Genomic DNA, 27866 nt, shown 5'->3' with positions numbered 1-27866 from the left:
GACTTAGTAGTTTTCTAGCATGAGTAAGAGAAAATTAGTATTTTATTTCAACGTTTTATTTAACCTTTTCATATTACACAATTTGCTGAAAACATTTAAAATACCAGTGAGACAAAAACAACTTTAAAAAACAAAAAACACACAGACCAAATACCTCTTCTAGCTGAGGTATACTGCATAAGATTCATTGTCAAATCACAAGTTTTTGTTACTCAATTATACAACTTGGAAGCATATCAATGATACCCAGTCACTCAAAAGAAAGACATTATATATCCAGTTTATATGAGAGAGAGAGAAAAGGAGAGAAATGTACAACTACTTGAAAGAGAAGAGAAACCAGAAATGCCAAAGTTAAGTATCACTTAAATTCTAGTGCAATGTGAGTTACCAACGGGATTTTATTTCCATATATATTATTGAAAAAAACGAATTCTAACCTATCTTTTCAAGAGCTGGCAGATTGTTCATTTTTTCCCCATAAGATCTGGGAAGCAAACTAAAGGGCAAACGTCGTCCACAATGTCAGCTGAAAAAACAAGTATCCAAGCAGTGTGTGTTGTTTCCTGAGCAGATGTATGAATACACGGAGAGACTGAAGTGTCTGTGCCCAGTCAGTTAAGTGAAGGTTTTGTGCGGTTTTAACAAGCCCAGTGCTGAAAAGCCAGCTGTGAACAGGCAAGCATACCTTGCAAAAACGAGTAAGACCTCTTGCCTCTCAGTTTTATTTCTGAAAACACTATTAAACCCCACAGTCCAGTCATTTTGGAATTAGTTTGTTTTGACTCATAACATCTAGCGCTGGAGTTTAAAGACTTACATTATTTACACCTAGAGATTATTTTGCAAGAAACCATAAAGAGTCCCTCAAAGGAAATAGATTTAGAAACAGATTTAGTAAACCGGTTCATAAACTCACTTAACACAGTTAAGTAATATTAACCAGATGTTTCAGTTTTTAATTCCATGGCTTTCAGACTATATGACTTAAGAAACCCAACAATGTAAGGCAAGCATGTCACGCTTCAGCTCCACGGCAAAACCTAGCTTACGTAAGGGGACCACTGGGACTGTGAAATGTTTTTAATATTATTCATGATACTATTAATCACACTGAATTAAAAATGTTGTCCTAAGGTATTATCATATTAAGAACTATAGCCTATGGGTATTTGACTTTGGCATCTAAAGAAACAAAACAATTTTTAAAAAGGAAAGAACATGTCTAATGTTTATTTTGCTTATTCCTTTCTAAATTCAGTTAAACATATTTGGCCAACATTTAAGTGCATCAATTTTAAAGATTTCTTTTTATATTTCAACTAATTTGGAATGGTAATAAAAAATTAGTATTTTACTTGCCACATTTCAACTTTAGTTTTAATATTAAGTTTTAATATTAATTTAATATTAAGAGTACAACTCTTTCTCCAAAGAGAAAATAAGACCGACCTACTTGTGTGTGGTTCAGCCTATCAGTCTTATAATGATTCCACAGACAGACTATATAACTGAATCTTCATAACATCATAAAATAATCTTGAAATATCTAGTTTTTAGCTAGATAAAGGATCCTAGATTTTCACTAGTAGATACTTGATTCCATTCAGATTCTGTTCTATAAATTTTCTAAAACCTGTAATTTTCAGAAGTTTACTCTTTCCTGAAACCATCTTCTTTGATTATAATAAAAATGAAAGGTTTTTAGGAAGTTGGACATATCATAAACATCTAAAAATTTACTTAGTAATTCAACGGCAAGGAAAACAATTTATATGCTGCAGATTAGACAAATTATTATCTGAAAGTGTATCACCTATGCTTAATTTTATTTTCCCCCTCTTGGTGGAACAGGAAAATGGAAAACCTGTGTGCTTTAGTCATCAAATACAAAACAAAACAAACCAAAACACATTCACATGACAGTTGAGAGAGTTGCCACATATATACTATTTGATACTTTTGGATATCATCTTTTGGTTTCAACATTATTAATCACAAAAAGTAACCATTTCACTGACATTCAGTAAGTAAAATAGATCTCAGTTTGTATGCATTCTAGGTTGGACAACATCAGTGCAGTAACCATACTCCAGCTTGCTAAATGGATCAATCAAATACATATTATTTTACTACACAAAGAGCCTCACCCACCAAATTCAATTTAGGAACAGACAGAATTTTTTTTATTAAACTGATTACCAACATTTTTGCTTATTATTTGTTGAAATTCTTTTCTTCACCCATAAAAAGCAAGGACAAATTTCCTTTAAAGTTTCTATTTTTCATCAGTATCCATCCAAACAAGTCTCAATAAAGGGTGATAAACCCGCCTTTCCCTTTACGTATCTCTAGTTTGGAGAACACAACTATGGACAAAAACTAGAAGCAAATAAAAATTAAAGCCATTATTTAATGATGACTCTATGAAAGGCATGAGGCACAAATTCCCAGGTAAATTTTAACCTGACTTCTCTAAGACAGGTCATTCAGAAATGAAAGGCAAGTGACATTCCCTTTAGTACACACTTTGTAAATGTGGAAATAGGAATTGTCGTCATCATTATTTTCTGTCTGTTAATAACAGTGGCTCTAAAAACAGTCTGATGATTCATAAAACTAGGTAAGCAAATCAAACTTTATAAACGTATGACAAGTTTATAAGTTGCTGGCACTGAAGTGGTGGGTTTGATATGGACAAGTATGCCATCTGCCTTTAATCTTCTGGGTACCTTGGCTTCCAGTGCTTTGTTCTGATATTCAAGCAGAAAGTGCCTAACTTCATTTTATACAGTAAGCTGATCTAAGAGTGGAAAACATGTAGGGATGAAGGAAATTCCAAGTTATGTGCATGCATACAAATGGCTTCATGATAATATATGTATGGCCATTGAAGTTCTACAGGGACAGTGCGATTTAAAACTCTCAGCTTCTGTTTACAGACTGCCAAATCTAATCCTTCTTGTCTTTATTACTGACAACATAATTTGCTTAAACTATGACCTCCTGCTACTATACGCTGTAAGAATGACATACCAATATCAGTCCAGAAGGTGAAATAAACGTGTAATAAATATTAAAGTCAGATGAAATAAATTTAGCTCTGTGAAATCTGGTTTTCAGTTTGTTGACAAATACTTGCTTCTTCCCAAGATTCTTTTTAGTTTGACATTAGTGCTACACTAGCTAGAATTTAATTCATACGAGTGTTTTTACTGAGTTTTCAAATTTGGAATACTCTGAATCCAAAACACGTATCTATGCCTTTTTTAAAAAGTGGAGAGTCAATATAATCACCATGGGCTGTTCCTGCCAGTTTCAGCTCTTATCCGTTCTGAACCCCCGTTTTTCACTTCTGTCCTTCATAACTTCATAACAAAGTATCCAGAGGATGTCTTTCAGACTAACCAGGACTCCGACTCTCAAGCACTGTTCTGAAGAAGCGTGGAGTAAATAATTTTGGTGATCTGCAACACAGCCGCGTGCAGCGTGTACTGTACGACCACGGCTCCGAACCCTTTGTAGAAGCCGAGCGCGCCCTCCTCCTGCCGTATGGTGTTGACGCAGTCTCTCACGCCCTCGTACTGCGTGTTAATCGGAAGCACCTCATAGCCCAGGTCTGTGTTGTCGATGATCGTGCGTGTTCCCTGCACGTGCAGGCGGTGCAGAACCGTCTCCAGCGGGTAGAGCGTGACGTCAGAGCAGAGGCTGGCCGCGAAGTTGGCGATGAGCTCCGGAAAGTAGGCATCCAGCATGCTCTGCACCGGGCTGGCGCCCTCGGCGAGGTGGCCGTCGTAAGCCTTTCTCTTCAGGATGAGCAGGACGACCTTCTGGACGACCGAGCTGATGACGTAATGGAGAACCCCGTGCAGCACCGTGGGGAAGACCAAGGACAGGAGCGGCAGCAGGCGCTTGCTGTGAGGCACGCCCAGGCCGATCGCTCTGCCAATCCCCTCCTTCACACACTCCAGAATCCCCGCGCCGTCTCGGATTATCTCACTCTGAGATGAAGAGGAGGAACAGAGGAAAAGTCATCATCTGCTTCTTCCGCCACAAAGGACGATTCTTTTTAGGTCCCTTTAAATCCCTTTCAAGTTAATGTTCTGACTAAAGGGGAGAAACATCAAGGGTTCCAAATGTAAAATGTTATCTAGGTATTAGATTTTTTTTCAAATAAAATTTCACAGAACAGCAGCGAAGCTGGGAGCTATTCTAGTTGGGGAAGAGACGTGGCGGGGGACACACCAGGTGTCCCAGCCTCAAGAAGCTCCCCAGGACTCATCCTGAAAAGCAGCAACTACCCTACACGAGGAGGCACAGGGCTTGATTGAAAGCATGGCTTTACCCCTGGCTCCAGTATGGACCTGCTGGTTCTGTGATCATGGGCACCCGTGACTTTACTTCTAAGAGCTTACTCTTCTACAAAAGTGGGATTAAGCTGACCTACCCTTATGCACAGAGCTGCTGGGAGCATTAAATGCAAGAAGGCTGGTGCACAGAAAGCCTCAGGAGATGTTAAGTCACTATCATCCTCAATGTCTCTACTTTTTGTAAGTATGAGATGTGTATAAGAAGTTGTGACACTGGTTACAGAGGAGCAGACAGGCAGAAAAGGACTTTCCTGGTAGCTCAGTGGTAAAGAACCCACCTGCCAACGCAGGAGACAAGGGTTTGATCCTTGCATCAGAAAGATCCCCTGGAGAAGGGAACGGCAGCTGACTCCAGTATCCTTGCCTGGAGAATCCCATGGACAGAGGAGCCTGGTGGGCTACAGTCCACGGGGCTGCAGAAGAATTGGACACTTAGCGACTAAACAACAACAAGAACAACACAGAGGCCCATTTGGCCGCAGCAGAGGCTGAAGAGGAGAGAAAAGTGAAGTTCAAGTGGTGTTCTTGGGCCACAGCATGCCACCATGCAGACTCTGGTCTTTAGTCAGATGGGAAATGACCAGCTGGTCTGAAGCATAAGATGGTGAGATGTAATTTGTGCTGCAGAGGCTGTCCTGCAGAGGAGCATGGGAGCAGAGGCTGAGACACCAGTTAAAGATGTGACGGTGGGTTGGAATAGCACACAGCAAAGGAAATAAAATGCTTCAACTGGGCTTTTATCACCAAATTACAGCAAGCAGGAATGCCTGGTGGACGGGAAGTGGGTCATGGGAAAGAGAAGTCAAGGATGAGCTCAGAGCTGCCGGTCAGAGGCGCTGGAGGGACAGCAGTCCTCTTGTGGAGCTGGGCCGCACTGCCGGCCAGCAACGGTCGGGGGATCCAGAGTTCAGAAATGCAGAGTCTAGGCTGTGAGCTCCAAGTGCACTTTACAGTCTAGACTAAAAGGAAAAGGTCGGAGCCGGACACACAAATGTGCGAGTTTTCAGTAAAGCTAAACCATGAGACTAAGATGAGCCCACCTAGCCTCGGTCATTTCCCTGCCTGTTTCCCTTCCCACTCCAGCCTATTGTAATACAGCAGCCAAAGAGATCCTATTCAGGACCTAAGTCAGATCATGTCATCCTCCTGCTCAAGCCCACCACCGACTTCCTGTCCCCCCCAGAGCAAAGCTGAACCATCACAGTGATCTTCGGCGCCCTGTGTGCGCGCTCGCCCTTTTCCATCTCAGACCTCAGCTCCTCCTGTTCTCCGTCCCGAGTCAGCGTCAGCCGTACTGGCCTCCTCTTTGCTTTGCAAACACACGCTGGATGCCAGCCTCTCGCAGGGTCTCTGCTTACAACGCTCTGCTCCCAAATACCCGTGTAGTTCTTATGTTCACACCTTTACTCAAAGGGCTTTTGCTTCTGAGTGAGAACTTTCCGGATCTTAAAAAAACAGTAATCACTTCTCTGTACCCATTACACCTCTTAATTTCCTTGTTTTATTTTTATTCTCTTTGGCACTTAGTACCATGAAGTATCCTTTTATTTATCTTGTTTACTCTGCTGAGAAGTCTGAAATTCATCTCAGAGAATATAAGTCAACATGGATCCTTACTCAGCAAAAGGATATGAGCATTGCAACGTAAGAACACTAACCTTGCATGAGTATGTAGAATGGCCTTTAAATCCAGGAAATAGAACAAGGGGTCTTAGTAAAAGACAACAAATCACTAGGAAGTTGATACTTAAGAGCTTCAGGAAGTGTTCTTTAGGAGATCTATGCATAAATGTGTGGTTTTCAAGGCAAAGACTGTTCTCAGAGATCTGAGCTCCCCAGACGGGCAAACCCACACCCTGCCCATGAACTAGGAAGAAACCAGCTATGTGACATGAAGGGCTGGGAATGGGGGCCTATCGGTGGGAAGGAGAAGACCATCTCAGATACTCCCTGAAGTCAGAACTGAAGACAGGATGACTGATTAGTTATGAAGGATGAAAGAAATACAAAAAGCAAGACTTCCCTAATTTTTAAACTCGTGGAGATGGGAGAGTTGAAAGGAGTCACTGGGGTACATGAGCTCCCCTGGACAGTGACTGTGATACAGAGCAGTGAGGGCCACGGCCTGCGCCCTGGAGCACAGAGAAGACGCGGTCAAGATGGCACTGAAAGCAGGGAGGGCACTCGAGAGAATAGAGATCTGAGGAGGAGGAGAGAGAGCCAGGAGATCAGGCAGGAGTGAGCCCAGGCAGGAAAGACATCAGAGATACTGGGTTAGAAAAATCAGAATGAACAGCTAGTGAGCTAGGAACTCTACACAAATAATTCATTTAATCTTTATAATTCAGTTCATAAAATACGGTTCCAATTTTATGGATGAGAAAAATAAGACTTAGAAGGGCTAAGGCATCAGCTCTAAGTCACACACCTAATTTAAGCAGAGAAATGATCTGACACGGGGCTGTCTGAAGCTAACACTTGTTTTCCCCAGCATATCACCCTGCTTGTTTTTCCTTCGTTATCTTCCTGCTGTTGTTTTCCTTATCTTTGAAATGATGTCATCTTACAGTGATAACTCTTTAAACTGCAGCCCCATACAAAGGTTATATCATTTTCACACTGTCAAGTGCAAGGGGAGAGGAAATACCTGGGTAGCAAGACATTAATGTCAAATAATAATTCTACAAAATACATACAGAATCAACGATGTGGCCAGAAAAGCACCTGAGTGGAAAAAGAGTAATTTGAAGAGGTAACGCTGATCCATTGAGGCTTTTATAGAGAGAAAACTCATACCGCCAAAGACAGAAATACGCTAGAGCACCTGCCACCGGAGACAGCAGACGGCGCGGGTGGGGGCGGCGGCGGGACGCAGACAGTGGACGGTGTGGAGGGTCAAGGAGGCCCGCTCAGTTTTAAGTGGAGCAACGGCGCGTGAGAAGGGCTCTGAGCTCAGTGCACCTGCAGCGCCACCGCGCGGTGAGCGACATGAAACAACGTCAGATGTGAGCAGTGATCACTGCAGCTTCTGCAGTCCTAGCATCAAACGCAATGCTGCCTGGTCAGCTAGCTATGGGAACTACTCTCCTCACTGCTTCACGTTCAAGCAGTCATTTATTATCTGATAAGCCATAACCATTTGAGTTATACATAAGCGTCTTAAAAAGTTGGGCGGGACCCTATAGATTTTTTTCTATTCAGAGCCAGTCATAGGCTGGGTTCTGAGACATCTGAATGGAGAGTACAGCTGCCTGTCGTAAGGGATAAAAAGAATTAACACTAGAGGTGTAAAGTAAATTTGCAAAGAAAACTGACACACTGGCAATGTACCCAGTATATAATCTCTGATATATGTATGTATTGGTGAAAAAGCTTTTTTAGAAGGATATTGTCTTAAATTTTTATTACACTATTAGACATACACAATATACTGAATATTCCAAAAGACATTTTTAATGAAAAAATGACAATGAAAAATAGCTCACCTGTACTGTTTCAATTAGACTTGCTGAATAAAAAGGCATTGCCACTATGTAAGTTAGGCTGTAGAAATTAAAACAAACATCAGTACACTGAAACAAGAAATTTATACTCATTTTTTTTAATATCTACTTTAATGTATCAACATAATCTACATTCAAGCTTGAATAACAATTTCAAGGTTTTCAACTATTAATACCTATAGCCTAAAGATACTTCGGAGACCTATAACATAAGATGCTTTACTCAACAATTAGAGATGAAAAACTGTGTATTAAAATAACACAGGGGGAACCTGCAAAGAAAATAACTTATTTTGGAGTAAAACGTGGGCTTGTTTATGATTCAGTACGTGACCTACGAATTGGATACTTCAAATTTAGGATGAGGGATCCACTCCATTGCTTGCCTTTTTAGTGACATCTGAACAAGGCTACTGTTCTGCTATGGTCCTATCTATTATCATCATTCATTCCCAGATTTCCCACCCAGCAGAGCTAAGCCAGTCTTCCATGGTGAGTGAAGTCCCCTTTTATTATTAAAAAAACAATATTGTACAGCTTTGCAAAGTTGCTTCCTATTGCCACTGTTGAGACATACAACTTTGCAAGCCTGCAAAATATAGTCACTTAAAATAATGTCAAGGTGGGACTTACCTAACCCCATGGGCCAGGTCCTGGCAAGTAGTGGTTTTCAAGGTGAATGGAACATCACTAAGTAATAATGTGCTGGAATGTCCCACAGAGGGAGCCAGCAAGCTGGGGGGTTTCCAATTCACAATCTTCAAGAAAAATTAAACAGTGAAGAGTAAAGTTCTAATCTATGAAAACGGTCAGTGTTGCAATGTCACCAAGTGCCTTTAGGACTACAGTTTAATGACACTAAGGTTTTGAGTTTGCTCATCACCATACAAATGAATTTGTATGTCTGCTTACCAATAAAATAATGATAATAATTATAAGAATAATAATTTTCCTGGCAATTCACATTTAACAAGTTGACAATCCTTGCTAACTTCCTAAGAACACAAAGAAAAATTAAGTTGTGATTTCAGCCTTCTACATGAGATTTGAAAGATAACATATATTTCAGGATTTTATTCCTAAACTTTGTTAATTTTCTTACTAAGTTTTAGTCCCACAAATATTTATTTTGCTCTTATTTTCCTTAACTTTTATTTAATAAGTTTTTTTAAGTTCTAACACTATAAAAACTGATTAAATTTCAATACAAATGCTGCTTTTGATACTTACGATTTTAATAGAAGGTGTTCTCCTATTTGTTTAGGATTCCATTTATGTGAAATCTCCCTAAAAAATAAATAAAACAAAAGCCATGCTATTTAAAACATCCTGAATTAGCCCAAGTTTCAAAAAGGTAATCAATTTTTAATTTTTTTTTTTAATCTGTAGGAGAAATATATTCTAATGGTGAACAATTTTCTTTCTGGGACCTGTCAAACAATCACAGTGGGTTGAAAAGAGAAAAAACTCAGGCGGTCTTTCTGTCTGCGCTGAGAAAGGAGGAAGCGTTATAACTGATGATAGAAATGGACACGGGGGAGCTCCCTGGCAGCCCAGGTTAGGACTCCGTGCTTTCACTACCGAGGGCCTGGGTTCAATGCCTGGTTTGGGAACTAAGATTCCAGAAGCCATGCAGTGTGGCCACAAAAAAAAAAAAAATGGCAGACAGGAAAACAATGGATGGGGAAGGGAAAGGCAGACCAGAAAATAGAGTAAAGGAAGAAAAGCTTAATTAACTGTAGCGCTGAATGACACACACATTTGTGTAGCACCTAAGTGCCTCTACTTATTAAGATGGCATTACTTTTGTGATTTTTTTTTATTCTATTCTATTATCTTTTTAAGCTCCTGCTATATGCCAGACATTGTGCAAAGCGCTTCACATAAATTATTTCTAACCCTCACAATGAACCTATAACCCTCATTTCATACATGAGGAAACAGGCTCAGAGATAGTTCATAACTTACCCAAAGCCAAGCAACTAGTAAGTGGCAGAACTGGGTCTAAACCCTGGTCATATGACTTGAGTCTATACTATCTGCCTCTCATCTCACTTGATACAAGACGGACTCCTCTGAGATAAACAGATATTGCCTTGTATATCTTACTGCCTTGTAACACCTATAGTAAGATATTGCCTTTTACTTATGAGAGAAAGGTTAAAAGGATCACAGGGATATGTTCCAAGGAGAAGGACAGAATGCCAGGTCTGGGACCAAGGTCTAGGATTGTGTGCTTCCTGCGATTTAGGTGACTTTTGGAAACCCGAAGAGAAGAGCGGCAAGCTGAATGAAAAACAAAAAGGGAGAAAGTTACATCAAAAGTCAAAAACGAGCAAATATGGAGAATAAAGGGGAAATCAAAAAAGGAGGCAGAAAAAAATGAAAAGGCAGACAGAGAGGATGGGAGGGCGGGGAGGGAGGGAGGTGGAACGACAGAAAAGGGAAACGCAGAACTGAGTGGAGACTGGCTGCAGCAGCTCAGCGGTGCCACAGGCACACACCACGCCAGAGCCAGAGCAGGAGCCCGTGAGAAACCTTCTCTGCTTGAGACGGGTGAATATGACATAAGGAGACAGAGGAAAGGTCAAGGAAACCACTAATAATATAAGAGCTCTAAAAACCAAGTCAGTGCACTTACGGCATGTGTGATACATGAATATTTCTACGTTTTTCTAGAAACTGAAAGGTCTGCAGAGACACTTTGGGAAAACAAAACAACCATCTCTGATTTATAAGACCTTAGAGAATGTTCTGAGTCATATTCTGATGAAATTATTACCAGAATACTATACTAGCTCTGAGTAATTGTAGAAAAATAGCTGGAATGACGTTTAATGATTACGACAAAAATTGTAAAAAAGACTAGGCTACTTATCTAACTGACAGTAACTTTATGATTATAAAGCAAAATATGCTAAAAGGTTTGTAAATCCATTACTCTCGCGTGTGTGCCAACTTGCTTCAGTCGCGTCTGACGCTTTGTGACATTGTGGGCTGCACCCCACCACGCTCCTGTCCATGGGATTCTCCAGATAAGAATGCTGGAGGGGGTTGCCATGCCCTCCTCCAGGGGATCTTCCCGACCCAGGGATCAAACCCACATCTCCTACGTCTCTTGCACTGGCAGGTGGATTCGTTACCTCTAACGGCACCTGGGAAGCCCTCTATTCTCTTATACGGCCTCAAACAGGGTTACCACAGGTTGTTATGATGTTCATTTTGAGCATTTCGTTAACACGGATATGTGGGTCTGTAGCCTGCCTTTCTGTAAGGACTGGGACACCTTTGCTTTGAGCACTAATTGTTGTCCAGTCACTAAGTCTTGTCTGACTCTGTGACCCATGGAGTGCGGCAGGCCAGGCTTCCCTGTCCTTCACCATCTCCTGGAGTTTGCTCAGACTCACTGAATACTAATTACTGCTGCCAGTTCTTCAGATCATTAGGATTAAGGTAAAAAGAGCAAAGAGAAATTTAAAATCAAGTATTAAAAAAATGAGTGAGACACTCTTCCTGGTAGCTGGTATTCCTTTATAAAATGTGTAAAACTTACTGCCACAGCTCTAGAAATTTAAACTAGCACATTTAAATGCTTCACGAAAGAGGGTAGTGTAAAACTCTACTTCTGATTAAACCTTTTTATATTTCATCACCAAGTACCAGAATACGTAGCTATTTTTAATTCACTATCTTCACACGCAACACTGCCCTTCAAATGAGCAACAAAATTAAAGAGAAGTGACTTGCTTTTTATCAGGCTTTCTATTTGATATACACACACTCCCATGCACAATCAATATACAAAAGCAACAGAATTTTGAAATAATGCTGTATTTGTGCAGCCTTTACTTTTTTTTTAAGTAATTTATTACTTATTTAATGGCTGTGCCGGGTCTTGGCTGCTGCGCTGGTTTTTCTCTGGTTGTGGCGGACATGCTTCTGATTGCAGCAGCTTTCCTCGCAGTAGAGCACAGGCTCTAGGGCACGTGGGCTCGGCAGTTGCGGCTCGCCGGCTCTACAACACTGGCTTGCTGGCTCCAGAACAGTGGCTAGGCAGTTGTGGTTCGTCGGCTCTAGAACACCAGCTCAGCAGTTGTGGTTCACTGGCTCTAGAACACTGGCCCAGCATTTGCGGCTCTCTGGCTCTAGAACATCGGCTCAGCAGTTGTGGGTGGCCAACTCTAGGGCACATGGGCTCAGCAGTCACAGCTCGCCAGCTCTAGAACACCAGCTCAGCAGTTGTGTCGCACAGGCTCAGCTGCTCCACGGCATGTGGGATCTTCTTTCCAGGCTAGGGATCGAACCTGAGTCTCCCTCACTGGCAGCAGATTTTTTACCACTGAGTCACCAGGGAAGCCCCCAGCCTTCACTTTCAATTGCTTCTTACTTTCCCATGATCAAAGAGCTACCCTCTTTAAAAAAAAAACCATCTAATTCAAGCCCCTCATCTTCCAGCTCCTTTTCTCTCCTCTTCTCAGCTGACTGTCTAAACTTGCTGTTTCCATGCCCTAACTTCCCACTCACCACTGAACCCATTCCAAACTGGCTTTTGCCCTATTATTTGACAAAAACAGTTCCTGCCAAGCCAAGGTCTCCATGGCCTCCATCCACATCACTAAATCAAACGGGCATTTTCGAGGCTGTGCCTTATCTGACCTCTCAGCAGCCATCATGCCCTTGTGTTCCCCGCTGCTTCCGCAAGCCCTCCCTTCCCCCGTATTCCACTACCCCAGACTCTTCTGGCTTTTCTCCTCTCTTCTGGTCTCTACTTTTGACTCCTGTGCAGGGGCATTTTTCTTAACTCAGTGACTTACGCTGGAGTTCCTCAAGGCGGAAGCCCTCTTCTTTTCTTCCTTTATATGTTATACTCCTTCCCCAGGCAACCTCATCCCACAGGACACTTCAGAACCTCCCAAATCTGTTGTCTTCAGTTTAGACTTGTCTGTGTCAGAATGAACTTGTCCAAAATCAAACTTATGATTTTTCTTTCTTAGACTCTTTCAGTGTTCCCTAAGTTGAGAACTGTTAATCCGAAAGGAAATCTACTGAACTGGAGAAAGATTTCATTGTACTTAAAATGGAATGTGTTCAAAGTCAGTGAATTCAGAGGAGTCATGAGGAGAAACAGACAACAGGAGGAGAAAACAGTAAAATGTACAACTACACATGTGAGATGAGTCAAACTAAGGTGGAGTTCGGCCAAATGGATTCTGTGAGAGACTGAACTACCCAGGTAGCCCTGGGAGGGGTGCTCCGTATGTTAGTGATCTGAGAAATGCCACAGAAAAGGAAAGGTCACTTCAGGGCAGAGCAACACGAAGTCTGACTGACTCTGCCTCCGGGAAGGTTTGGGGAAGGACTGGCACGGATCTGGGCAGTAGACAAAGATCACAGATGATGACCCAGCGTTATAGTCATTTTTTTTTAGAAGTAATAAATACTGAGAAACTCTAAGTTTGGTAACTTAATAAGCATTACAGATTTATTCTTTCTCTCAGATGTGACCATCATCAGTATAAAAAGACTAAATATTGGTGAATCCGTACTGTCTCACCTAGTGATCACCATGCAATTCAAGATCTCAGTCTCGAAGACCCTAGAGCCCATCCTCAAATGCTGACTTCTGTGAAATGCTTTGGCTTACTACTTCTTACCGCTTTGATGCTTCGTCTGCTATGACTTTGTTTTCCCCCAAGAAAAGTCAACCATGTCCAAAGCAGTCAGAATTAAAAAAAACAGAAAAAAGGTTTATACTCTAAGAATGGCTTTATTTGACATCTAATTGTTGTTGTTCAGTCGCTAAGTTGTGTCCAACTCTTTTGCAACCCATGGACTGTTGCCCACCAGGCTCCTCTGTCCATGGGATTTCCCAGGTAAGAAGACTGGAGTTGGTAGCCTTTCATTCTCCAGGGCATCTTTCTGACCCAGGGATCAAACCCGCATCTCCAGCATTGGCAGGCGGATTCTTTACCACTGAGCCACCAGAGAAGCCTGACATCCAATTACATAACCCCAAATCCTAGAAGTCACCCTGACACCTCCTTGTCTATCACTGACCAACCTTTAATCCATCACCAAGTTCAGTCAATTTTACCTAAATGTATCTCAAAGCCATCCATTTACACCCATCTCAAAGATCCCACCCTGGCCCTAATTCCGTCTTTCTCTCCCAGGTGGTGACAGCTTACGAATGCGTGTCCTTGTACCTATTGTGGCCCTCCTGCGACCTTTTCACCTCCACTTACAAGGACCCTTTAAAACATACATCGATTATGTCACTGATGCCTACTTAAAACTCCAATATTCTTAACGTGGTCTACAAGGTCAAGCGCAGACCGGCTCTTGCTCTCCATCCTGCTCTGAGTTCAAACTCTATGAGCGTTTCCCTCAATTACCAGGGCTGCCCAGCTGGCTCAGGTGGTAAAGAATCTGCCTGCAATGCAGGAGATTTGCATTCAATCCCTGGGTCAGGAAGATCTCCTGGAGAAGGGCATGGCGACCAGCTACAGTATTCTTGCCTGGAGAATCCCATGGCCAGAGGAGCCTGGCGGGGAACAGTCCATGGGTCACAAAGAGTCGGACAGGACTGAGCGACTAACACACATTCCCTCAGTCACACGAATTCTTCACGTTCCTCCCGCCACACTCTGCACAAATTAGTCCGTGTCTCCTGACTGCCATTCGGATCTCAACTTAAGTGTCACTTTATTAGTGACACTGTTCCTAACCCTCTAACATGCTCATGGAACCATATTCTTTTCCTTTAGAGAACAATCTCAACTTGTCATTATTCATTCATTAGGGGGATTATTTTACGTACACTAGATCCCAAGCATCCTGGTCAAAGGTACATTTTGTCTCTTCTCCTCACTGTATATGTACCTGATTTTAGTGAGGATTCAGCACACAGTAGGGACTCAGGAAATATGAGCTAAATAAATAGATGAAGTGATGAGTGAGATTTACCAACAAAACTTAACCCAAGTAGAATATCTCAAAGATAACCTTTTGTGTCTTCTTTAATAAGATTCAAAATGACCAGGAGAAAATATATACCCACACAACTGATGTGTCTGCATGCCTAGAGAATAAGAAAGTGAGATAACAAAATTCTGTCTACTCATTCCCATTTTTCTTTTCCCTTCCCTTAACCTGAAGTTAAAGTTACTACTTCATCTCTGCTTTAGAGAAATGCTGTTACGTCCCGAAGGTTCCAGAACTAAAAAGTAGTATGCGTGCGTGCATGTGCGTGCCAAGTCTCCTGATTCAGTCGTGTGTGACTCTTTGCAACCCTATGGACTGTAGCCCACCAGGCTCCTCTGTCCGTGGGATTCTCCAGGAAAGAATTCTGGAGTGGATAGCCATTCCCTTCTCCAGGGAATCTCCCGCCCCACAGATCAAACCCATGTTTCCTGTGGCTCCTGCAATGCAGGCAGATTCTTCGCCAATGAGCCACTGGGGAAGCCCAAAAGCAGTACAGCCAGGACCAACAGTATTCTGACTGCAAATACAGAATTCTTTATACTTTATAATACAGAAATCACTGAATTTTGTTAAATTTTTATTTAGCTCATATTTCCTGAATCCCTACTATGTGCTCAAAATCAGGTATACAGTAAGGGGAAGAAACAGAAGGAATTTGTGACCCTAAAGGTTGGGACCTAGTGCAAGGAACATATGTTAAAATAAAATAATCCCACTAATGAATGAATAATGACAAATTGAATTTTGTGTTTGTAGGAGAATGTCAAGGACGTTTGATGACAAGTACTACATTTTGACCTTACGTGTGATATAAAAAGCAATGGGGTAAAATTATTGAAGGTTAGAAATTCACATTTTTTTAAAGTATGAGAGGAGCAACTTTTAGCTGATGAAACGTTTTTCTTTGCAACAGTTAGCAAAGCTATGTTAAAGGAACTTCAAGGTTATGTGGTCCTTTGAAAGCACTCACAGTGGCAAACAGCCTGATATCAGTCTCTTCTGTCTTTATTTCCTTCCCTATGAAGACTGAATCTCAAGTCTGAGATGCTAGTGGCTGCACCTTCAACTCCCTCACTTCCTTGTCAATCCAAAAAATTAACCCTGCCAAGGGCCACTTCTGGATTAACAAACCATTTGGTCTTTAACTCCACTCCTGGGGTTTACTGTTGATAGAGAAAATCAGAGTACTGCTAAACAGCACCCAAACAAATTTATGGGATCGCCAACATTATCTCTTAATGTTATTTCCATAGATTCCTTGCAAAGTTCCCCTTCTGTCACTCAGAGCTGTGACTGTCCCAAACATCTGTCACTAGTCTTACACTCTTTTACTCTGACCCCCATGCTCATCATTCTTTCACCTCATCCTGTTTCAGAGAGAAGAGAGATCCATAAGCAAACATTCTGAACCTTCCTACCACCTCCCTCTGGAAGAATCCACGGTTCTGATTCCCCTTGGCTTCCAGGCCACCACTGTCTTCTAGCTTACTGCTACCGCCTCCCTCTGGAAGAATCCACGGTTCTGATTCCCCTCTTGGCTTCCAGGCCACCACTGTCCTCTAGCTTACTGTTACTGCCAATTTGTTCCGTTAGCCTCTCTTTCTACACATCCACCCACCCACCCATCCCCACACAGAGCCCAGGATTCTGTCCTTGGTTCACTCTGTCATTTAATCTACACTTTCTCCTTAGGGAAATTCACCCATCCTCAAGCTTCAGCTGAACATTCAAAGCCACGCCTCCAGGTTCAAATTTTCCATGGACTCTGAGCCACAGCTCCAGCCTCTTCTAGGCATGCCCCCTGGATGTCTCAGACTTCATTTATTGAGAGTTGCCTTCCTTATCTTTCCCACTCCAGCTTACTCTTCTTTATGAATTCTCCAACTCAGTTCCAATCGAGAAATCTGTCACTGCTGCTAAATCACTCTCCTACAACCCCATTCCAAATATTATCAATTATACTTCAGAAATGTCTGTCCAGCTTCTGTTCTATTCCAGTTGAGACCCTTCTCAATCTGGCCTATATTACCCTAACAGTTTTCCATAGGTCTCTGTCTGCATCAGTCCTTTTTTCTAAACATTGCCACTTGAATATATCCTTGATAGAATAACCTGTATATTAAAAAAAAGCAAACAATCCCCCACATTAGATTTCCAACTCCACAGACAATAAAACCTAAGTCACTTACAGGCAGAACCACGCTTCAGTCTAGCACCTCAGCTTTTCGTCTTATGCTACTCCACACACGCCCAATATTCTAAGCACAAGACATTCTTACCACTCAGACCTTCCAGTTTCCATAAAATTGTGGACGCTGTCACCTCGACTCTCCTACTCTGCCAAGTTATCTCCTACTCATAATTCCAGATCTAGCTCAGACTTCAGGTTTTAAAAAGAATTTTTGCCGATAATCCATGCAAAGTGTCCTGTGGACTCCGAAAGGGGTTTGTTTAATTATAGCATGAATCATGACGTGGGCTTACCTCGTAGCTCAGTTGGTAACGAATCTGCCTGCAGTGCAGGAGACCCGGGTTCCATCCCGGGTCGGGAAGAGCCACTGGAGAAGGAGACGGCAGCCACTCTAGTAGCCTTGTCTGGGAAATCCCACAGACAGGGGAGCCCGGCGGGCTACGGTCCACGGGGTCGCAAAGAGCCAGACGCGACTAAGCGATTGAACTGAACTGAATACGCAGCAGTAGGAGCTGAAAGACGTATCTCAACAGACACTAGACCAGGAAGGGTTTTCTTTATCACATACCAATTCCATAAGACAATTATTTATTCTGTTTCTTCTCTTAGCTACTTTAGGCAAGTTTTCAAATTCAAGGTATTTTTAGCAACTATCATTTTTTCATACTTTTAATATGAAGCTAATAATGAAAAATGCCAAAAAGGTACCTTGGTAAAGGTGTGAATTCACTGATTATTCCCTCTGCTCCAAGTGTGATTCCCTGCACGATAAATGTACTTCCCATTCCTTTCCAAAGGGCCCTTGGTCCCTAAAATGAACAAAATTGATTATTTCTGCTAATGCCTAAAAAGGAAACACAAAAGTTCTTAACAAAACTTGACATTAAATGTTTTCTGCTATTTTCCAGTAAGACATTATTCTAAGAACATTTTAGTCGAGAATGACAAGTAAATTACCTCCTTTCTTTAATATTTGTTGGGTGACCTAAATTTAGGCCAAGATAAACACTCCAAATTAATTATCTCTAATATGGATTAAATACCCTTAATATTTAATTAATTTTGGCAAAGGTGTGAAGTTACTGATAATTCAGTGGTATCAAAACATATCATTACCCAGTTAAGTTCGTTTTAGCATAAGAGTTATAATATCTTCAGTACTAAATTAAAAGGAATTATTGTTGGTTTAACTGTTACTAAGGCCAAATGGTACATTATAAATAACTTTAATAGAATGGACAGATTATTTCTCACCTGGGTTTTGTTGAAGCTGTACATAATATTGATGACTGTAAACGGGGTGAGATGATAGTGCCGAGCATGGTAGTTAACCTGTGAAAAAGAGATTTATGATTATTTTCTATTATTGTTTTGCCAAGAAATAAGAGCATGAAAGATACACAGTGGAGTCATAGCATAAACAAAAGTTCAATTGTAAAGTCAGCATGAATTATACAGAAGCAAAATTACTTTAAAAAATGCTTTAAATAACTTAAAAGTAAAGAACATGTGGTTATACACACACAACCCTGGAAGACCAGTGTATAATATATCTGGGCTTCCCTCATAGCTCAGTTGGTAAAGACTCTGCCTGCAATAAAATATATAATAAAGAAGGCTTTGTTGTTTGATATTTATGTTTCCTTAAACATCAGCATGAAATTTACTGTGGCAAAATGCTCATGCCATTTAACACATAGGAACCATGAAGAACTCTGGGAACAGATTTCTGTCTTCCATGGCAAGCAGTAACAAGCTATAAACAATTGGGAAATCATGAAATCAGTATAGGGGATCAGAACTAATATTTATTAAGTAACATAATAAAAAAGTACCAGAATGCATCATACACCCTGCCAAGTATTACTTTATAAACATTTTTAAACATCACTCACATATGTATACACTGGATCACGATGCAGTATTGTCACAATGTAAAAAATGTGGCTGAAATCCGCTCTTCTAGGGCACATACACTGTTCATACTATTCAAATATTGAATTCTCTCTATATCCTTACATTTCGGTGCTAAGCATAAAAACTTATTTTTTTAAAAAAACTAGTTTATCTTTTCTAACTCAATTTTCAAAGATGCTGTTATACTATAGGTGCTTTCGCCAGTGTGGCCCACTAGCCCTCAAAAGCCTCATGATCCTTTCAGGGGACAGACGTGTTCAAAATTATTTTCTTGATACTAAGGCATCATTTCCTTTGTTACTGTGTTGACATTTTCAATAATAGTGCAAAAGCAATAGTGGGTAAAACTGCTAACTCTGGCATCACTGAAGGCAGTGGCACCAAAACGTATTTTTGTACATATCATATTCTTCATCTGACTCACATGTGAAGAGGCAAAGCCACTTTCCCCAAAAGATGCCCTTGGTAGAGCAGTAAGATATACTAATTTTATAGAATCTTGACTCCTGAGTACACATCATCTTTCTAATTTAATATTTTGTTATTGCATAATGAATATGCTGTCATAAGAAAAAGAACTTTTCTGATGGAGCAGTGAGTCTGAAAAGAGCCACTTTTTTCCATGAATACCATTTTTTTTCTGGAAAAACTAACAAGAATATAGTTACTTGGGACAAACATGTTTTTAAAACTGAACAAAGTGGCTCATTGATTAGAAAATAAGAATATTAGTTGCCAATGATAAATTTGAGCCTATGAGCAAAAATTAGAAATCTGGAAACCCTATATCCACTATCATGAACCTACCAAAACTCAAACACTTTTCTGGTGAGATTTATAGTGATTGTAATGATGGTGGTATTTTAATACAGTAAAAGCAAATGTCATAACATTTAGAAGATCTATATAATCAGTAAATCACTATTTTTCAATTAATCAATGCATGATGTAACAGAATCACACATGGGTAAAAAGAAACCCATTCAATGTGAAGGACAGATCAATAGGTTTTAATGTAAAAGAGTATAAAAAAATTTGATCTGTGTGGTTTCAGATTCACATTGCAAATAACTTTATCTGCCAATTATCTAAAAAGATATAAAACTCCCATTTTTAAATACATATGTATATAAGGCTAGGCTTTCTTGTTTCTTTCAAAAACCAGGTGTTGCAACAGATTGTAGAAACAGATGTGACAATCTGGCTGCCTTCTATTATGCCAGGCATTAAAGATATTTTCAAAAAAGTTATAGTGATTTTTCATAAAATGTTATTTATGCTAATACCTCATCAATTTATTATTATTTTAATGAATTAAACATATATATATATATAAATTTTCCCAGTTTGGGGTTCTGAAATGGCAAATATTGGTAGATATAATCCATAAATGTGAGAGTTGGACTGTGAAGAAAGCTGAGTGCTGAAACACTGATGCTTTTGAACTGTGGTGTTGGAGAAGACTCTTGAGAGTCCCTTGGACTGCAAGGAGATCCAACCAGTCCACCCTGAACGAGATCAGTCCTGGGTGTTCATTGGAAGGACTGATGCTGAAGCTGAAGCTCCAATACTTTGGCCACCTGATGCGAAGAACCAACTCATTGGAAAAGACCCTGATGCTGGGAAAGATTGAGGGCAAGAGGAGAAGGGGACGACAGAGGATGAGATGGTTGGATGGCATCACCGACTCAATGGACATGGGTTTAAGCAAGTTCCCAGGAGTTGGTGATGGACAGGGAGGCCTGGTGTGCTGCAGTCTATGGGGTCACAAGAGTTGGACACGACTAAGCGACTGAACTGAATCTATATAAACAATCGTTCTTTGGGGATGTCAATAAATTTTAAGATTTAGCTTTCAAATACCAAAAAGTTTGAGAACTGATATATTATACATTTTGGTATACATCACATGGAATAATAGTTACATGGTCTCAGCCATTTATCTGAGGCCTATATGTCAAATCAGGGTTAGGGTCACTGTTTAGAAAACCACAAAAAGTATACTTACCTGACACTGGCGGCGCAGAACGATGCAGGGATGGGCCAGTACATTCTCTGTAAAAAGACTATAAAAGGACAATTCATATGTACAACACATGTAATTTATTCTTAAAGAATCATGTATTACTTAAGTGATACATTATTCTTAAAAGTAAAAAAATAGAGTTTTCAAATGTTTAGATGTGTTTACAAATCACTGTACCAACAAGATTCAATATGAAAAAAAACTAAAGTCAGATTTTTGAACTGTGGTGTTGGAGAAGACTCTTGAGAGTCCCTTGGACTGCAAGGAGATCCAACCAGTCCATTCTGAAGGAGATCAGCCCTGGGATTTCTTTGGAAGGAATGATGCTAAAGCTGAAACTCCAGTACTTTGGCCACCTCATGTGAAGAGTTGACTCACTGGAAAAGACTCTGATGCTGGGAGGGATTGTGGGCAAGAGGAGAAGGGGATGACAGAGGATGAGATGGCTGGATGGCATCATTGACTCGATGGACGTGAGTCTGAGTGAACTCTGGGAGTTGGTAATGGACAGGGAGGCCTGGCGTGCTGCGATTCATGGGGTCGCAAAGAGCTGGATACGACTGGGCGACTGAACTGAAGCAAAGAAACAACATATAATATTAATATGTACAGTATAAAGATGAAATTATCGATGCACTTGTAGGCCTGATAGGGAAAACTTACTTCCTAGACAATTTAAATGCCCCTTCCCCTTTCTTTCAGAGGATGTGCTGTGAACAAAGTTCTTATCAGAGGAGCCATCTATCCTATAAATTTTGGTGTGGATGTACTTTGCACTTAAGTTATAGGGATTTTAATGAACATATTAGGTGAAACCTAGATGCTATGCTCTTTCTTCCTCTCTAACATCAATTCTTTATCACATCACACTAGTTGAATCAAATATCACAAAATAAACACTAAAGGCATCTCAAAAATTATATTTACACAATATTTTACAACATATGGAAATGTTGATTCTACAGATGCTACGCTGCTAAATATCTTGTCATAATTCTGATGTTGAGGAAAAAAGTTCAATGCAAAATTACTTGTTTTTGGAGGGGGAGATAAGATTACATTTTATTTTTTGGACAGACACACACAATATAAAGTTCTTACAATATTCCTTTAAATTATTTTGTGTTTATAAAATTGAACGAATTTTCACTATCCTTATGGGGGAAATTATAGGTTTTAAATATTTTTTTCTGCACAGAAACTTTTTAATATTTAACTACTTCTCCAAAAATCAATCTAAAGGAAGTAACACTAATCATTTAACATTATAAAGTAAAGAAAAAAACTGTAAATAAAACTTGAATTAAAAATCTTTAGATAAAACATTACCTTGCAAGTCCAATACCAAATCCAGCGAATCTATTCAACTGCTCTAAAATAGAACAAATAAGATTACTCATAACCATTATTTGGGTTTACCATAAAAAAGAACAAAAAATATCTTTTTTACTAACATGACATTCATTTAAACTCCATGTCCCCAAATCAAATTTTGACAGGGGCCAGAAAGGTCATTTGAACGAGTGAAGAGCTCCACTGGGGTTTGTGGCAAGTTGCAAGGCGTAGACTCCCTAACTGCTTTTCAGCTCCAATTCACTGTTGCCACATGGAGCTCTGAGTCCAGGGTTTCAAAGGCGTGATTTTTCTAAACAGATATTCTCATTTTTATATAGTATCTTCCAATTTAAAAATATTGGCAACTACTTTAAAAAGGATTACAATTCCATGTAGACCAAATCAAACATGTTTGCAGGCAGATGCCAAGGGCTACTAGTTTTCAACTTCCGACTAATTTTTTTTTTCTAGTGAAGACTCTGATAACTTTCATCAACCATCCCTCCCGTGTTGTAATCATTCACTGAGACTGGTGGAAAGTATCTGTGTTACACCAACAGTTGCAAGCAAAACATCCCATGAATATGATTAAGTTGAAAGAGCACTTAGGGTAGCTGAAATGGGAAAAAGAGGCTCTCTTCTCTCTCTTCTCAAGTTTTAAAGACTTTGATGTGTTGTTATTTAGTTGCTAAGTCGTGTCGAACTCTTTTGTGACCCCAAGAACTGTAGCCCACCAGGCTCCTCTGTCCATGGGATTTCCCAGGCAATACTGAAGTTGGTTGCCATTTTTCTCCAGAATAGTTTGATAATAGCTGCTTAATTCCTGGAGAAGGATATGGCAAGCTACTCCAATAGTCTCGCCTGAAAAGTCCCAGGGACAGAGGCCACCTGACCCCCTACAGTCCATGGGCTGCAAAGAGTCGGACATGACTGAGTGACTGAACACGCAGCTGCATCAGGTCTCTGTGATACACTACTGTGCACATACGTGCTGCTGCTCATGGCACAGCTATAGTCTGATCAGGAGGGTTTACAGCTGGAAAATTTCTACCCGTCTCAAAAGAGAAAATAAATTTTTTTCTCCCTAACTGAAAAACTTAAAATCATAAAGATGAAATATCAAACCCTGAGAGACTAGACATTAAATTTCAGCTATAATATTCACAAGGGATTTTTCTCCCATTCGCTTTTCGCTCCCCTCTTCTCCAATCCCTCCCTCTCATCCCTGCTCTTTTTAATGAAGTAATGCCCTCACTATTCCCTGAGAGACAGAACAAGACCATGCAAACAGTCTCTGGGGAAACCACCATTGCCTTGAAAAATGTGCAAGGGCAGAGGCTCCTTTTGCCCAATGAAGATGCTTTCCCCCTTTCATCTTTCCCTCTGTGTCTGTATAGGCCATCCAATAAACTAACAAAAAGCACCACTGACGTTCTCCGGACGGTGGCAGGAAGGCTTACTAGTAGTAACTAAGTCTCCCAGGCTTCTATCCTCTTTGCAGCGTTTTTCACCAGCCTCTTAACTGCTGAAAAACACCCCCAACAAATCCCTGGATATTAAGATCTCCTCATTGTAACCATCAACGCATAAATTATGAAAAGATAAAATGTCAGCTTTACTGCCTGAGAAGGTAACTGTGAGGCAATCACATATGCATTTTGAATAATTTATAACTTTCCAGTACTTCTTCTGGGACCTATGGGAAAAAACAGCGCTAGACAGAGTGAAAACCTAACTGTATATACAACACTGAGTAAGTCACTGATCCTCCATCTATCCTCACTGGATGATAGTAGTCTGTTCCTCCCCGTAACCCAAACCAGATAAATGTTACTGTACTTCCTAGTCAAATAAATGAGACTAAAATTTATGTCTAGAATGTACATAATATTTAAGGATATGATCAACTATTCTAACACTTTTAGGAGAACGAGAACATGCAGCAGCCATTATCTCCATTTTATGAATCCAGACGATGTTGAAAATATCTAGATTACACAGGGCTGCAATTAAAGCGTCTCTATCTTCTGACAAGGAGGCCTGGCGTGCTGTAGTCCATGGGGTCGCAGACTGACACGACTGAGCTACTGAACTGATCTTCTGACATTGCACAGAATAATTATGTCTTGATTCCAAATTCTTATCTTGAAAATGTCTTAGGTGTTTTTCATTCTTTAGTGGAGTTTTTAAGTAAAAAAAAAGAAAGGAGGAGGTGGGAAAATAAAGGAGTAGTTTGGGATCTAGAACACAAACACAACTCCTATGATTACACGGAAAAAAGAAAGATTGACTTTTAGCCTACTGTGTGGTCCACACTGTATCAGGCATTACTGACACCTCATTATGTTTGTTGGTTTGTTTTTTTTTTTTTTACAAAACCCTGGATTATTCTTCTATACATCTTAAAGTTGAGGAAAGCAAGAGAACACAGAGGTTAAGAAAGTCTCAGCTTTTAAGAGTGGTAGAGAAAGCTCTGAGCCCAAGACCGCCTATGGTCTCGGAGGAAGTTCTTTGCACAAAGCCACCACTGATTAATGGAATGAAGGTGATACAGCGGCCGGTCAATCAGCTATTTCTCACGTGAGTCTCGATAAACAGCAAACCAGTCTCCTTTGTGGATTCAGGGCATGGGAGGTAGCATGCCTAAACCTTCCGAGATCGCTGCCACGCCAAGGCTAAGGCAAGCCTCTCCAGATAACACCCGAGTAGGGAGAGGGCGGAGGCCTGCTCCGGGGGCAGAGGGCGAAAGGAGCGCCAAGGGGCGGCGCGGCGGGTCCGGGGGACGCGACCCCGCGCGGCTCCGGGGTCTGCGGGGCCCGGGCTGCCGATCACTCCCCCCGCCCCTCCGGCGCCCAGGGTCCCTCCCTGCCGCTCCGCGCGGACCACCCCTCCAGCCCCCCGAGGCCCCCAGGCCCTCACCGCCGCCGCCCAGGCCCTCACCACCGCTGCGCCCCGAGCCGCCGGGACAGGGCCCCTCCGCCGGGCCCTCGGGCGGCGTGCAGGGGGCGGGCGCGCCGCGGGGCGGGCTCTCCTCGGCCCAGTGCAGGTTGCGGCTCCCCGGGATGTCTGGGGGAGAGGTCACCCAGCGGCTCAGGTCCGACGCGGAGCTGAAGGACCTCGCCGGAAAGGCTCCGCCAAAGCCCGGCTCGTCTCGGGCCCCACCCCGGTAGCCCAAGCCATCGAACCCGTCCGGGCGCCGCGGATGCATCGCGCACGGGGGCAGGATAAGGCCAGCCCGCCCCGGAGCCCGCGGCCACCCGGGCCACACAACCTCTCCTCAGCAGCCGCGGCGCCCGGGCAGCCTGACACCCGGAAGTCACGCCGCCAGCCCGGACGTGCAGGGAGCACGTGACCTTACCGCTTCCTGCGGCCGCGGGAGGCGCGGTTGCTAAGGAAACGCTACGGCACTCGGAGCGGCGGCCCGCGGGGAGGATGCCGGGAGGTGGGAGGTTGCCGGGAGGTGGGAGGTGCTAGGGGTTTGGAGACCAGTTGTCAGGCGAGAGGAGCCTGCAGCTAGACGACGCGGTTGGGCGTCCCAGCCGGAAGTGCCTCGCCCCACATAGGGGCCCGAGATCTATATTTCTCTCGCTAATTCCCCGCCAAGCACGAAGTTGCTCTTGGAGGTTCCAGTTGCCGGTGTCCGCAAGGTCACACCTGGCTTTCCCTGCCGTAGTTGGCGCTCTGACTGAAATCTACTGAGATGCCTGGTTCGGCCCAGTGAACCCGGAAGTCTGTGGGCGGCTGGAGCAAGCCTTAGAATAGAAGGTCGCGGGAGAAAGCCCTTGTTCCTGCCCTCCTGGCTCCACCCCAAAAATACAAACTGTTCTCCAGGACTTGGGAATTAAGCATCTTCCTTTTCTAAGGGCCACAAAGACTTTGAATAGTTTACTGTAGTTTTTTTTTTTTCCCCCCTTGTACTTCTCAATCAGTCAGGGGCATATTTAAATCCCAAGCGATACTTTTCAAAACTGAGACCTAGTTGAAAAATTAAGAGGACTTCTAAAGAGTTATCTACTACCTGTTTTTATTAGCTCCATGGGCTCTTTTGGTAGCATGTGTCTCCTTGGATCTCAACGAGCCCAGCATGGGTTCTTCCTCCGTCCTGTCTTCCCCCGGCCGCCCAGGATTCTGAGGGCTTTCAGAGGAGAACTCTGACGCGCTATTCTCAGTCTTCCACAGGCGAACCTTTTTTTCAAAGTAATCATCAGCTTCATCTTGAGTGGACTGACATTCTTCAGTTGTAATGTAGCTGGGAAAATGTATTCTTTTCCTTAGTAAGTGTATCAAGTATTACTCCAATGCTAGTACCTAATTACTGAATATCTAATATCCAGTTACTGAACGTAATAAAGATATATCCGTGTTCCTTAAGAATGATGGCTCAAGATTGGGATTGGCTCAGGTCCAAAGCTTACTGTTTATTAAAAGGAGGATAAAAAGTCCTGTGTGTGTGTGTGTGTGTATATATATACACTTTTCATATAAAAACAAGGGCAGCTCACAATTTCACGTCTACGTTACTGGAGAAAGGATGCCTTATTAAAAGGAGGATAACTGGGTAGCCACTTGAGAGGAAGAAACAACAGCCTCACCACACAACCTACTGTTAAATGAATTCCAGCTGTAATATATTGCTTTCTTTTTTGTTTGTTTTTGAAGATTGAATACTGGAAGAAAATACTTGGCGAATATTTTTCAGATAGTGGATTGGAAAACTTTATGAAGGTGACAGCAAAGTCAAAAGCAGTGTAGAGAAAGAGTAATCAACTTGACCATACAAAATTTAAATTTCTACATGAGATAAAAAAGTAAAAACACAATAATCAAAATTTAAAGACAAACCACAAACTGGGAAAATGACACTTTAACATGGTTTGGACAATGGGTTACTTTATTGTAAAAACGAACTTTTATCAGTAAGGGAAAAGCAGTAGAAATATAAGCAAAGGACATGAAGAGGCAATTTATTTTTAAAGAAATGCAAATGGGTAATAGTTAAATAAACAAGTATCTGTGTAACTGGAGAAAGGCAAATTTGAGTAATAACCATTTTTCCTCTATAAAAACTATGTTTAAAAGGGCAATACACAATATTGTGCAAAGTGAGAAAAAAGTAACTCTTATTCATTTCTGGAGTATAAAATATAAACTTTATGTGGTGTGTGTGTGTGTGTGTGCACGTGTGTGTGTGCACACTCAGTTGTCCAGTCTTGTCCAACTCTTGTGACCCCATGTACTCACCAGGCTCCTCTGTCCATAGAATTTTCCAGGCAAGAAAATAACTTATGTATTTTTTAAACGTATTTGGCTGTTCTGAGTCTTACTTGCGGGCTGTGGGGTCTCTGATCTCTGCTGAGGCATGCAGGGTTTTTAGTTGTGGTATGCAGGAGCTAGTTTCCTGACCTGAGATCAAACCTGGGCCATTTGCATCAAGAGCTTAGAGTCTTAGCCCTTGCACCACCAGGGAAGTCCTAAAATATAACAACTTTTCCACAGAGGGCATTTTGGCAGTATATATTAAAAACATATAAAAATAGCCA

At 41.6% G+C, this 27866-nt stretch overlaps 1 protein-coding gene across 6 annotated transcripts; it reads right to left on the bottom strand.

The window, feature by feature from the left end:
• Window positions 1-40: 40 nt before the first annotated feature.
• SLC25A46 (solute carrier family 25 member 46) lies at window positions 41-26422 on the bottom strand. 6 transcript variants are annotated; one of them, XM_070794134.1, is made up of 9 exons: window positions 26345-26421; window positions 22321-22363; window positions 21370-21564; window positions 20974-21031; window positions 18303-18380; window positions 17757-17857; window positions 9104-9160; window positions 7856-7913; window positions 41-4001 (listed from the first exon to the last, which is right to left on the bottom strand). In XM_070794134.1, exons 1-9 carry the CDS (start codon window positions 26379-26381, stop codon window positions 3423-3425), a joined length of 1206 nt encoding a protein of 401 aa, XP_070650235.1. In that variant the 5' UTR covers window positions 26382-26421; the 3' UTR covers window positions 41-3422. The 6 variants fall into 6 exon arrangements, with proteins under 6 accessions (XP_070650235.1, XP_070650233.1, XP_070650234.1 ...); XM_070794132.1 differs by lacking the exon at window positions 26345-26421 and adding an exon at window positions 25246-25659; XM_070794133.1 differs by lacking the exon at window positions 26345-26421 and adding an exon at window positions 25267-25659.
• Between the last annotated feature and the right edge of the window lie 1444 nt (window positions 26423-27866).

Source organism: Bos indicus, chromosome 7, assembly GCF_029378745.1.
Source record: "Bos indicus isolate NIAB-ARS_2022 breed Sahiwal x Tharparkar chromosome 7, NIAB-ARS_B.indTharparkar_mat_pri_1.0, whole genome shotgun sequence".
NCBI classification, from domain to species: Eukaryota; Metazoa; Chordata; class Mammalia; order Artiodactyla; family Bovidae; genus Bos; species Bos indicus.
This window is presented reverse-complemented; position numbering and strand designations above follow the sequence as displayed.